At 47.7% G+C, this 12,584-nt stretch overlaps 1 protein-coding gene across 1 annotated transcript; it reads left to right on the top strand.

Annotated features, from left to right (window-relative positions):
- The first annotated feature begins 550 nt into the window (after positions 1-550).
- Ms4a8 (membrane spanning 4-domains A8) lies at positions 551-11,396 on the top strand. The gene is made up of 7 exons (XM_027944050.2): positions 551-660; positions 1,632-1,851; positions 3,766-3,888; positions 6,766-6,825; positions 8,081-8,218; positions 10,273-10,386; positions 10,950-11,396. Exons 2-7 carry the CDS (start codon positions 1,633-1,635, stop codon positions 11,052-11,054), a joined length of 759 nt encoding a protein of 252 aa, XP_027799851.2. The 5' UTR covers positions 551-660; position 1,632; the 3' UTR covers positions 11,055-11,396.
- Positions 11,397-12,584: the final 1,188 nt, after the last annotated feature.

Here is a 12,584-nt window from a genome sequence, read left to right as displayed (position 1 = left end):
ACAAAGGTCAGTGTGCTCTGGACTAGTCCAACAGGGCTTCATGGTCTGGCGCAGCAGTTCTTATCCAGAGGGCATGTTAAATTCACAGGATCGACGACACGGATCTGTTGGATGCCTGTCTGATTTTCTGTAGGCTCTGACTTAGATCCGACTAGATCTAATCTCTGGCTGTGACTCCACCCCTTTTCCCATTGCACCTCGTTGACTCCGAATCTCCAATGTCTTCAAATCCAATGTGTCATTTTCTCCTCTGTTCTCATGGGAGACACTCATCTCTCAACGCTGGTGTTTATATCATTCTGGCTTCTGTTAGGGCTCAGTACCCCGGGCCCTGAGTGCTCTGGGCATTCCTGGGTCTCCCAGAGCACCAAGCACCACCCTTTCTCCTCCGCGTCGATACCAGCAAACACTTGTGAAGTCGAACTGTATGTCATTGGTTCATGGACCAAAACAGGAAGCAAACATGAATGGGGAACCTGAGCTCTTAAGCAGCTGGTGACCTGGCCTGCACCCAAGAAAATAAGTGAGGAGGACTTTGTATCCTTCTATATGTACCACCCAACTGCACGCAGTGCGTTCACTCTCTCGGAAAACCAGCTTCCTGCAGCAAAGAATTGGAGACAGGAGCAAGAGAGACGTCGTGGCTGCTGGCAGAGCAAGGTGAGTTTGCTGAATCTAGTGGTTTCTATGGATCACTGAGGGACAGTGATAAGGCTTTTTGCCAAATGAGATCTGCGGGGAGTCTGAGAGTGGATGGAGGCCCTCACAGGGGTTGATTGGATTAGCTTTCATGGGTCTGCTCCCAAAAAAAGAAAGAGAAAAAAAAGAAAATGTTAAAGCCACATCAGAATTCATAAGTGGCCTAGAAAATTAAGCAACATAATCCCCTCGATGAGCACCTGCTGCACTGGCGTTGTGCTGTCCTTGAGAGGGACAACCTCCATTCAGCTAAAGTGTATGTGACTGGGACCTTGGAGAATTCACGTTCGCTCTCCCACTCTTGGTTTCCTTCTCCAGAAAATCAGAGAATTGAGCTCAATGTTCTCCGTTCTCCAACTAGATACTTTCCAGTTCTGGCATTCCACTATTGGGTAGAACTAGTATAAACAGAGCATCCCGCCAAACACTGCTAGACACACAAAAATGGAAAAGACAGAGCTTCTGCCTTCTGGTGGCACTAAACCTGCCCAGGCCTTCCTTTCCTCGTCAGTGAAACCTGGCAAGTGTGAAGGTTAAAGGAGATGCATTTGTAAAGCGTTGACTGCCTGGGAGTCTAAGCTGCCCGGTACCTGGCGTCTAATAGTATCTCTAAAAGGGGATTAGTAAACTCCTCTGAGAAGCTCAGATGAGCAGAAGCCAAAGTCCTTCTCAATTAATTTTTTCTACAGTCCTTTTTATTTTTATTTGTTTTTAAGGGGGAGAGAGAGAGAGAGAATTTTTTAAATATTTATTTTCAGTTTTCGGTGGGCACAACATCTTTATTTTATTTTTATGTGGTGCTAAGGATCGAACCCCGTGCATGCCAGGCGAGCGAGCTACCGCATGAGCCACATCCCCAGCCTCTACAGTTCTTTTTAAACATAAGCATAAGTGCATAAATAATGACTCTCTCACATTTTGGGTTTTAACAGCATGAATTCAACCACTCCAGCAGGCCCCATGGCCAATTCTGTGTTTGTGGTGGCACCCCACAATGGCTATCCTGTGCTCCCAGGAGCTGTGTCTCAGGTGCCCCTATATCCAAACAACCAGCCTCAAGTCCACCTGATTCCTGGGAACCCCTCCAGTTTCGTGTCAAGTGTGAATGGCCTGGTTCCCCACAGAGTCTTGAAAGAAGGCAAGGTCTTAGGGGTAAGTGGAATCTCAATCTGCAGGCCAGTGGCCATGGGCTGATGTTGGGGAGCCAAGGGGAATTCTGGGAAATGCACCTCATCCAACAGGTGGGGTTGGAGCTGAGATGGCCCTGCCCAACCCACGCTTATTAGAAAACTCAGCTGTGGACAACCCCAAGGACCTCAGTATAAAGCCTTTTATTTTCTGATGTAGACATTTTAGGGCAGAGGAAGAAAAGCAACAACAACAAAATAAAGCAGTGCCCGTCAATGTAGATTCTGTTGCTGATGTCCATGTGGGTCCACAGTGTCTCAGGAAGAAATTGAGTCCCAAAAGACAAAGTAAACCACAAAGTGGAGTCAAAGCCCAGTGTGATGAAATCAAACCTTCACCCAGTAGAGCAGACAAAGGAAAGTTAGACAACCAAACAACCACAACAAATCCTGAGAAGTGGTGGTGGGTAGGACAAAGGAGGACCGTTTCATTGGATGGCCTAATGATGACATGCATGAATTCTAATCCAGAATGCCCATGTCCCGATCCTGGCCCCACAATCAAATACTGCTCATGGGAGTGTAAATTGATACTGTCTCCATGGAGGGCGATTTGCCTCTGAAAATTTTACAAAATACCCAGTGATTCCATTTCTGATTCTTCATTCTCCAAATATGCCTACAAGAAATGAATATTTCTGAAATATTCATTGCAGAACAGTTTGTAAAAACAAAAGGATGGAAACAACCAAAATAGCCATCAACAGAACACCAGTTAAATCACTGGATTGTACATCCATTGAATTAAATATAGTGGAGCTATGAAAAGAACAAGGAGACTCTTTATGTAACAATAGAGACACACTCAAGGTGCATTGCTCACTGGAGAAAGTAAGGATCAGACATTGTGTATAATTGCTATCATTTGTATAAAATTAAGGAAATAATATATTTATATTTGGTACCATACCATGTTTGTGGTATACAACATACATATAGATGTGTAGATATAGATAGATAGATAGATGCCATTTATGAAAAAATGTATATGTATTAGCCTTCTAGAACTGCTATAACAAAGTGCCACAAAGTAGAGGGCTTAGAACAATAGGGAATGTATTGTCTCACAATTCTGTAGACTAGATATCTGAGACCACATGTTGTCAGGGTCATACTCCCCCTGAAAGCAGTAGGGGAGAATCTATTCTAGGGTTTTCTCCTAGCATCTGGTAGCTCATGGTCTTATGGCAAGATCTATACAATTTTCAAATGGTATTGTTTTTAATAAGGACACCAGTCATGTTAGATTGGGGCCTACCTTAGTCCCGCATGACCTCATCTTTTTATCCATGCCAATCCTATTCCCAAATAAGGTCACATTCTTAGATACAGGAGGTTTGAACTACTGTTTATGAATTTGGTGAGGAACAGAAGGAGGTATACTTCAAACCATGATAGTATTCTAAAACAAAATAAAATAGAGATAAGGGAAAAATTTTACATACAGAAATATTCATTACAATGTAATGTGTAATACAAAAAAACTAGAAACTATCTCACCTGTCCAATCTTGTTACACCTGCTCTTCCGAACGTTCATAGGCTGGAATCTGGGGAGTCCTCCACACTTAATGTCCTGGGGACATGTTCATGATGAAATATTAAAATAACAAAACGCAATTCTGGGGTATATTGTATATTGTATCTTATTACCAAGGTATATATTTGGAAAGGAATAACAAAAGGTTATACAACAAAATGTAAATATTTGTTTTCTCCAGGTGGGAGTCAATTGTGCGTAGATCTTGTTTCCTTTTCGTATTTCCCATATTACCTTTGAAACTTGGAAAACCAAACATTTACTAAAATAAAACAGAGGCTCACGGGGGGAGGCAGGGTCCAGCCACAGACACAAAAGCTTCCTTGTGGTTCTCCTACAGGCCCTCCAGATCCTCATTGGCCTGGTGCACATCGGCCTGGGCTCCATCATGGCGACCGTGCTCTCGGGCTACTACGTGTCCATCTCTTTCTATGGGGGCTTCCCCTTCTGGGGAGGCATCTGGGTAAGGAACTCCAGTCGCCCACAACTGAGTTTCCAGAAGTTGCCCACGTGCTCAGGGCCACCTCGTCAATGTGTGCAGCCTGTCCCCCTGCAGAAGGTCCCCATCCACCAAGTGCATAGTTTGTGACAGCTCCTGCAACAAAGTGTCACCAAATGGGTGGCCTACAGGATAGAAATGTTACCTCCCAATTCTGGAAGCCAGAAGTCCAAGGTGTCAGCTGGATTGGTTCACCCCGAGATCTCTCCTCCTCCTGGGCCTTCCCATGGGTCCCCTCTGGGCCTGTGTCCTAATTTCCTCTTCTTATAAGAACACCAGTCAATTGGACAAGTGCCCACCCTGATGACCACATTTATCCTTAGGCCGTATTAAAGGCCTTATCTCTAATTACAGTCATATTCTGAGGTATTGGAAGTTAGACCTTCAGCATATGAAATTTGGAAAAGAGACACAATCCAACCCATGATATCAAGTCATAGCTTTGTGGGTGGCATTCACCCAAAGAGGTTGTCTTTCTTATTCACTGCGACCAGGGAACCTTCTCTGAGTTCATCAGCCCAGAGGTGGCTCCTTTTCTTAATTCACGAAGACACATCCACTTGCAAAAGAGACGTGAGGGACTAGGTCCTCAGGTCCTGCTCCACAGGGTCCCAAAAACCTGAGCTCCAGCAACAAAACACTGACAATTTTGAGCAGAGGCTCTCCAGCCAGAGGAGAGCAAGTGTCTGTGTGCTCAAGTGGGGGGGTGCTCTGGAGGCCCCATCTTGGCAAAATATCTAGTATAATTAGACATGCATTTTTTTCTTCTGGAAAGGTCGATAGCTTTAATCGGATTCTCAGGGTGATCTGTGACTCCATAAAAGGTTAAGAACCCCAGTCCTTCCTCTACTCCAGCTTAGCCTTTGTGATTCTTTCATCCTCTCACCGGCATCCTAAACACACACACACACACACACACACACACACATGGCCTGCTTGTCCCTCTCCACCTACCTTTCTCTTTTTCTCCCTTCTTCTCTTACACAGCCTTTCCCTTAACCCACACCCCCACCTGTGACTCAACCGTGACTTCTCCCACAAACAGCAAAACGCCTCAGTAACCTAGATGTCAGCCTGGCCAGCCTGTCCTACATCACTTAAATGTCCTATAGCATTTAAGTTAAGAGCCGAGAGCCGAACCCCCTCCTCACAGCCACACAGGGTCTTCAGAACACAGAGCTGTGTCTCCCTCTGAGCCCCTGCTCCTCTTCTTCCCTCCAACTGCTCTTCGTCCTAGGGTGGGCTCTCTCTCCTCTGCACGAACCCACACTTGGAAACCAGCCCCAGCCCCTTCCCCCCTCCAACGACCCACAGACACCTGTGCCCGCACCTGGACCCTCGTGGAGTCTGGGGCTATGGTAACATCACAGCCACGCAGCCCGCCTGCCACGAGCATCGGGTTCCACGGAGTGTTCAGGAGCTCTGGGGGCTGCCTGGGCCCCTGTGGTGTGCCTTGCTGTCGTCCCACCGCCCTCCCGGTCGCTCAGGGCCCTGCAGTCCCCGCAGCCTTCCCCCTTTCCTCTGGAGGGTTCTGCCCTGTCTCTCTGAGGCCAGGACTCTGCTTCTACTTCCCAACGGTCTCTCATGTCCTCTTCCCAAGGCCAGACCCTTCCTTTGGCCCCTCAGGACTGGCCGTACACGCCAGGCCCAGCCCTTTCCTCCCTTCCTGTCAAGTCTCTATAAAGGAAGGCCATGAAATTGAGATCTGCTTTTCCACTTGTAGAAAACTAGAGCATCCCCCCGTGGGAAGCAGGAACGGGCAGAGTGAGCTTTAACTGCAGCCAACGGCGTCCACTCGGGGCACATGCCTAAAGATTCTATTCCCATATTTAAAATGGGAAAAATAACCACTAGGTCAGCTGTCATGCAATTAACTGATGCAGGGCTTAAAAGGTGTTTCATGTGGTGGGAGGAGAGAGTCACAGGACATGGCTGCTAGTAGGTGTGGGGTTCTTTTGGGGTTGCTGGATTGTTCCCAACTTAGATAATAGTGATGGTTGCAAGGACTCCATAAATATACTAAAAATAGTTGGATAATATGCTTTGAATAGACGAATTGCATAGTATGTAAATTATCTCACTGAAAACATTTACAAAAAAATAGCACTCAGCAAATCCTAGCTCATGCTTCTCAGAGCACTTTTGCCACCACACTAGGCAAAGGATGGCAAGTGAGCCCATCAGGCCCAAGGCCTGCAGGATACCAGGTTTGGAAGGAAATGCACACAGTCTGCACCACCATCCTCAGCATCAGAGGCACAGCACTTACTTAAATAACCCAAAGATACAGTCCAGGTCTATAGACAGGCAAAGACTATTTCAGGGCTTAAATGTAAAGGCAGCAGAGAAGATGCTGGCAGTCTTTTCCCTCTTCCTTCCAGAGCCCCAAACCTCATGGAACACAATACAAAGACTGGAGAGCCAAGTGCACATGTAGGGAAACGAAAGACAAGGAAATAAACTAACGTTTATTGATCGTCTGCTATGTGTGGGATACACCACGTGCCAGAGGCAGGGTATAAGTTATCTCATGACAGTGATGCCTAACAACAGAAGCAAATTTCCCCATTTTTCAGAAGAGGAAATAAAGACTTAGAGAAATTAATAGCTTACCCAAGATCATATGAGTTTCCGTTTAAAACCAGGTCTGCCAGATCCTAACACTTGTTTTTATCACCTCTCTGTCCTGTACGCGGTGCCAATCAGCTCATTTATTTTGTCCCTCATGTTGAGCCGATGGTCCCTGCAAAGGAATTCAGTGTGTGCTCCCAGAATCCCAGACACCTGAGGCAGGGTGCTCTAACCCTCGACCCCTTTTAAACCTCCTCTCTTCTGCACCAGTTTATCATTTCAGGATCCTTCTCGGTGGCCGCAGAAAATCAGCCCAATTCCTCTTGCCTGGTGAGTTACGTCCTCAGACTGTGTCTCCCAGTCAGGGACCTATGGAGGACAGGTGCCAGGGAAAAGGTTACCATGCAATCCTTCTCCCTCCTTGACCTCCTATGACCAGACCCAGGGCTCCCACGCACAGGCTCGCCACTGCGTGAGGCCTCGTGAGCCTTGCCCTGGAGGCCAAGTGGGAAAATCCCAGATAACTCAGGGGAGGGAAGGAACAACACAGTCAGCTCAGTTAAAGTCAGGAGAGAGGTGGGAGGGAATGAAGAGCATCCTCAAAAGGCCCTCACAGGGGACACAGTGTTCCCCAGAGTCCTGGCCTCCCCTCTACTGAGCCAGGAGCCAAGCATGCTTGCGGCCCACAAAGCAGACCTCCGGCCAATCCTGGGGGGCTGAGGGAGCCTCCAGCACCCACTTCCCTGAGGAATCCAGCCAACTGAACTCGAAACATCAATGTGCACAGGGCTTAGTTCTTCCCCCCAGTGGACCAAGATGGTACCTTCATTTCTCTGACAAACAGGTTTTTCCAGGATTGGGGTCTCAGGGGACCAGGTCCCTAAATCAGATGAGATGAATTTGAAAATCTCCAAATGGATCATTAAAATGTCTGGGAAAAATCTTTCTGCACATGGGCCAGAATCATGGAGCACCCAAGCCCATCACATCCCCAGACACTGCGCTGAGATTCCTGCCTGTCTCCTACGGGATAAGTGGGTAGGGGGTTCCCCAAGATGAACCTGGGGAACACTTGTCCAGCAATATGCTCTGTAAAGATAGTTAGATGAACTTGGGAACATCTCTTTTATTTTCCCCTCTCTGGAATATCCACCATTCTCATCAAAGGCTCTGAGAAATCCTGCAGAAAAAAAAAAAAAAAAAAATATATATATATATATATATATATATATATATATTTATCTTTATTCTACACAGCCCTTTTTTAAAGCCATAATTAAACCTCAGAGCCTTTTTACACAGAACACTTCTTTACTTGCTGGAGAACAAGGGCTCCTGGGATTCACATTAAGAAACACTTTTTGATGAAAAGAGGTATAGAGACAGCTGGTGGTAATGGTTGTATAACAATATAAATGATTTAATACCCCTGAACCATAACACTTAAAATGGTTGAATTGGTAAATTTGATGTTAAGAACATTTTAACACAATAAAAATATCGGCTGGGGTAGGGCACTTGTTGAGTCTCTGCTTATCTTAGAATCGTTTTCTCCTCCCACCCTGACCCTCTGTGTCATCTTCAGCTGAACAGCAGCGTGGGCTTGAACATCTTCAGCGCCGTCTGTTCTGCGGTGGGAATCATACTCTTCATCACGGATATAAGCCTCGTCAGAACTTATGCCAACCTTAATTATTATCCTCCCTATTATAACTGGGGTGTGGTGAGTATCCCTCCCAACCAGGGTCCTCTGGATCTGACCCAGCTCTGTTTAGGAAACTGCCAGAAAGAGATTGACAATCAAAATTCCCTCTCCGAGCACTGAGGGCAAAGAAGCTGCTGTCAGAATCAAAGTTTAAAGTCCCTGACTTTTCTCAATGTTGGTCACCGCTTTTATAAAACAGTACATACTTGGGTCCATGTTGGGAGTTTTCAGCAGGATGGCTCATGCACCCAGCCTGTCCCTCCTCCTCTCACATTCTGGGCCCCCCTGCCCCTTATCAGAGAGCACGAGTTGGCAAATGCTTTCTGCAAAGCACCAGAGAGTATTTGAGCTTTACGGGTCAAATGATTTCTGTTGCAGCTACGGCAGGCCTTTAGCAGCCACAGAAAACATCAAACGAATGAGCATGGCTGTGCTCTGATAAAACTTTATTTACAAAATAGGCAGCTGCAGGATTGGGCCCCTGGACCCTATTCCCTAACCTGTGTTATCGACTGGCACTGTTCAGGGGGAAGAGCATGTAAGCTACATATGAGATTTTAAATTTTCTAGTTGACACATTAAGGGGAAAAAAGCAACAGGGGAAACTAATTTCAATAATAGACTTTGTTAAAACTAAAATATCCAAATTGTCAATTACACAAGTCATGGGGTGGAAGATCATGAAGTTACTATTTTGCATTTTGAGCACTGAGTTTTTGAAACCGAGTATATGGTTTTGCATTAACAGCTCATCTCTACTTGATTAATAGCCACATGTCACGTACTCAGTAGCCACATGGGAATCGTGGCTACTTAACCGAACAGGCCAGCCATAGATGAGCTGTGTCCCCTGTAAATCCTGTCCCCCATCTGCAAAACTGCCCAAGTCCTCCCCCACCCCCTCTCCCTCTCTCCCATCTACCCTCTACATCTTCGAGTCCCTCCTTACTAGAGCATTTCCAGCAGCATAGAGATTCGGTCTTATTTCTTTCAACTTAAAAGACAAAAAAATAAAACTTCCTTTGGTCCCACTTCCCCAGTCAATGATCACTCTATTTCTTTAGTGTTCTTTGCAGAAAATTCCTCACAGAACCCACCTGTGCTCACCATCTCCAATTCTCTCCCATTTTCTCTCAAACCACCCAATCAGACTCTCAGCCTCACTTCTCTAACACCTTGCTCTGCTCCCAGCCCCCAGTCAACCCAGTCGGAGGCCCTCCCTTGGCGCCACGCCCCGCTCCGGCCACGCCCCGCTCCGGCCACGCCCCGCTCCGGCTAGCCAATCTCCCCTCCACCTCGCAGGCCCCATGGTTGGTCCTCTCCTGTTTTCTCTACACACTGCCTTGTCAATCTCATCCAATGTGGGGACTTGAAACACCTTTCTGTGACAATGACACCCCAATGCACAGCTCCAGCCGATTCCTCTACCCCACGCTCCAGTCTGTCACATCGGTAGTTAACCTTTGCACTCAGTGTCCCCATGGGCAGACCTGACCTCCAAACCTTCTCTACTTGGTTCTCCTTGTTCCAATCAAAGGCAGTGTCATCTGTCCAGGATCTGGGGACAGAACCTTGGAATAATCATTGACCCCGCCTCACAGCCATTTCCTCGGGGAATTGTGTTTGATTCTTCTTTCAAAATGTATCCAGAATCAGGCCATGTCCCTTACTTCCTCCATGGCCACTCTGGCTAAGACACTGCATGTCTCCTGTCACAGCTCTTATTAGCGCAGTAGCCAGGGTGACCCCTCTGACATAGAAGTTCTGTCTCTTCTTTGCTAGAAACCCATTTGCTCAGAAAACGCCCCTGAAATGCCCTCTCGAGGTGTTTCCCTAAACAATGACCCTCCTTTCCTTTCCTTAGAGAAGCCCTGGGGAGGAGTGGCAAAATGACATTTCCCACCCACATATGAGCCTCCCAAAAGCCCAGAGACATCTTTTCCCCCTTAAGACTAAGAGGCAGTGGGAGACATCCCCACAGCCATAGAGATGGTCCACGACAGAGCCATGATACAGGGTCGGCCGGATGTCCAGTCCGGCACTCGAGTCCTCCTGATTCCCTCTGTTTCCAGAACCCTGGGGTTGCTATTTCTGCTGTGCTGCTGCTCTTCTGCCTCTTGGAGTTCTGCGTGGCGTGCACCTCTTCCCACTTCGGCTGCCAGCTGGCCTGCTGTCACTACAACAATGTGAGTCCCAGGGCACAGATTCCCCAAGACAATGAAAGCAGAGGGTCTTCGTGTTTCCCATTCCTTATCCAGGAGCAAGGGAGCCATGCAGCATCTCAGGGCCTCCACACAGGCTTGTCCTTCCTTTTCCCTTAGTCCTGGGTTGTCTTAGTCCATTTTCTGTTGCTATTACAAGACACCTGAGGCTGGGTAACTTATAAAGAAGTTTATTTAGCTTTTGTTTCTGGTGACTGAAGGTTTCAAACAACATTGCACCAGAGAGCTGGCAAAGACTCTCTGGCTACTTCACAACATGGCAGAAAAATAGAAAAGGAAACCCCTAGTGCAGAAGAGGCCAGGCCTTTGGGGTAGCCTCATTCTATAACAAACCCCTCTTGCAAAATCCAACTCACTTCTGTGAGACCCAGCCTGCTCTCTTCATGAGGGTGGAGCCCCCTCCCCTGGCCCCACCACCTAGAGGCCCCACCCCCTCAACACCACCACCACACTGGGGTCAAAGCTCCCAGCCTGTGAACCTTGGAGAACAAACCCTAACCTAACCATAGCATGTGCCTGTTTTCCAGGTGGGCACGGTCATCCCAAATGTCTATGCAACAAACCCAGTGGTCATCCCAGAACCGCCAAACTCAGTGCCAAGTTACTCCAATGTGGGCCAAGGCCCCAAATAAGCCAAATTCAAGATTCGAGAAGCATCCTTTACTGGGACCAGAAGAAGTGCTTCCTTTCCTGGACTTTCATGCCCAGGTTCTTCCTTCCCTGAACTGAGGGAAGGTTCTCCCACTGCTCACACCCTGGACTTCATGCTTCAGGTCAGCCTGGGAAACCCTGCTGTTCTTCTGCTAAAAAGATGGAAATCTAAGATGGATTTTAACCCAGAGGTCCTCCCTCAGGCACACGTTTCTGTGTGCATGTGTGCAGCCACACCTGGGCCTTCGTGCACACGTGTCCTGCGTGGGAGCTTGTAGGTTAGAGGAGCACCTATCTGGACCCCCAGTCTTCACGCTTTCAATCACTGATCCTTTAATAAATATGTCTTGAGCATTTGATATCTTCCCGGCTCTGTTCATGGCAGGAGTGGGATAAACAATGGTGAACATGACATAGTCCTTGACCTTTTATAACTTCCAGCCTCCAAAGAGAGCACACCCTATGCCCCACATGGTGGTGCACACCTGTAACCCCAGCCATTCAGGAGGCTGAGGCAGGAGGGTCACAAGTTCAAGGCCAGCCTCAGCAGCTGACTGAGACCCTATAGAGAAGGAGCTGGGAGTGTGGCTCAGTGGTAGAACTCTTGCCTAGCATGCACAAGGCCCAGGGTTCAATCCCCAATGCCCCAGAGAAGAAAAAAAGAGAGAGGGAGAGAAGGCACTGTGTGAGCGATTTCTTGTGACACAGGGCAGGGTAGGGGGGACAGGTGTACAGAAGAAACACAGAGGTGGCCATGATGAAGTCTGGCAGCCATACAGCAAGGGGTGAGGAGAGCAGAGAGCGAGGCTGTCGGAGGAAGCCTCTTGACGGGCCATGAAAGAACAGGAAGGGTTTTCTTGGTGTGATACAGGAGCTCTCCAAGGAAGACACCCGGAGAGAGTGACCCGTCCTCTGAAGTGACCAGGCCTTTCTGTGCTGTTACTTCTGAATAAATAAGGTGACAGAGATTTCAACATGTAAATTTGGGGGGATGCTAACAGTCCATGTGGAACAGAATCTGTGAACTTTATCGATAGGGTTTCAGAGTCCACACTGAAAGAAGTCATGAAGAAACGACCTTGAGTTTTGAGTTTGGTTCTCAGCAAGAGGAAGGAGGCGAATTCGGCCATGTCAGGAGATGTTTTTGGTAGCCCAGCTGGGGGTGGAGGAGGGGTGCTGTTGTATCCTGTGGGTAGAAACCAGGGTTGATGCTAAACGCCCTGCAATGCACAGGAAGACCCCTCAGCAAGGAGCTGTCTCGCCCACAAGGCCAATGGAGACTGGGAAAGAACAACACCCGGGATATGTGAACAAGCTATTCAGATGCTTGCTTTCCCAACTCTCTCAATCAAACAGAGAACCAGATGTGCGACTCCAGCTTCCTTCTAAATGAAAGACATGGCACAAACCTGATGGGGTTCAGGACGCACTACCTCGAAATCCAGCACCTGGGCGTTTGGGAAAACAGAAGGATGGGGAAGGTCACTCTCACCTTCTCCCCCATCCCCAAG

The sequence above is a fragment of the Marmota flaviventris genome, chromosome 9 (genome assembly GCF_047511675.1).
Source record: "Marmota flaviventris isolate mMarFla1 chromosome 9, mMarFla1.hap1, whole genome shotgun sequence".
NCBI lineage: Eukaryota > Metazoa > Chordata > Mammalia > Rodentia > Sciuridae > Marmota > Marmota flaviventris.
Note: the sequence above shows the minus strand (reverse complement) of the source record. Positions and strands in the feature narration are given on the sequence as shown.

Coding starts and splice junctions, on each gene's coding strand:
- Ms4a8 (XM_027944050.2), top strand. CDS start 1,633: ATGAATTCAACCACTCCAGCAGGCCCCATGGCCAATTCTGTGTTTGTG. Junction 3,889..6,765: donor CCTTCTGGGGAGGCATCTGG/GTAAGGAACTCC, acceptor CTTCTGCACCAG/TTTATCATTTCAGGATCCTT. Junction 8,219..10,272: donor CCTATTATAACTGGGGTGTG/GTGAGTATCCCT, acceptor CTCTGTTTCCAG/AACCCTGGGGTTGCTATTTC.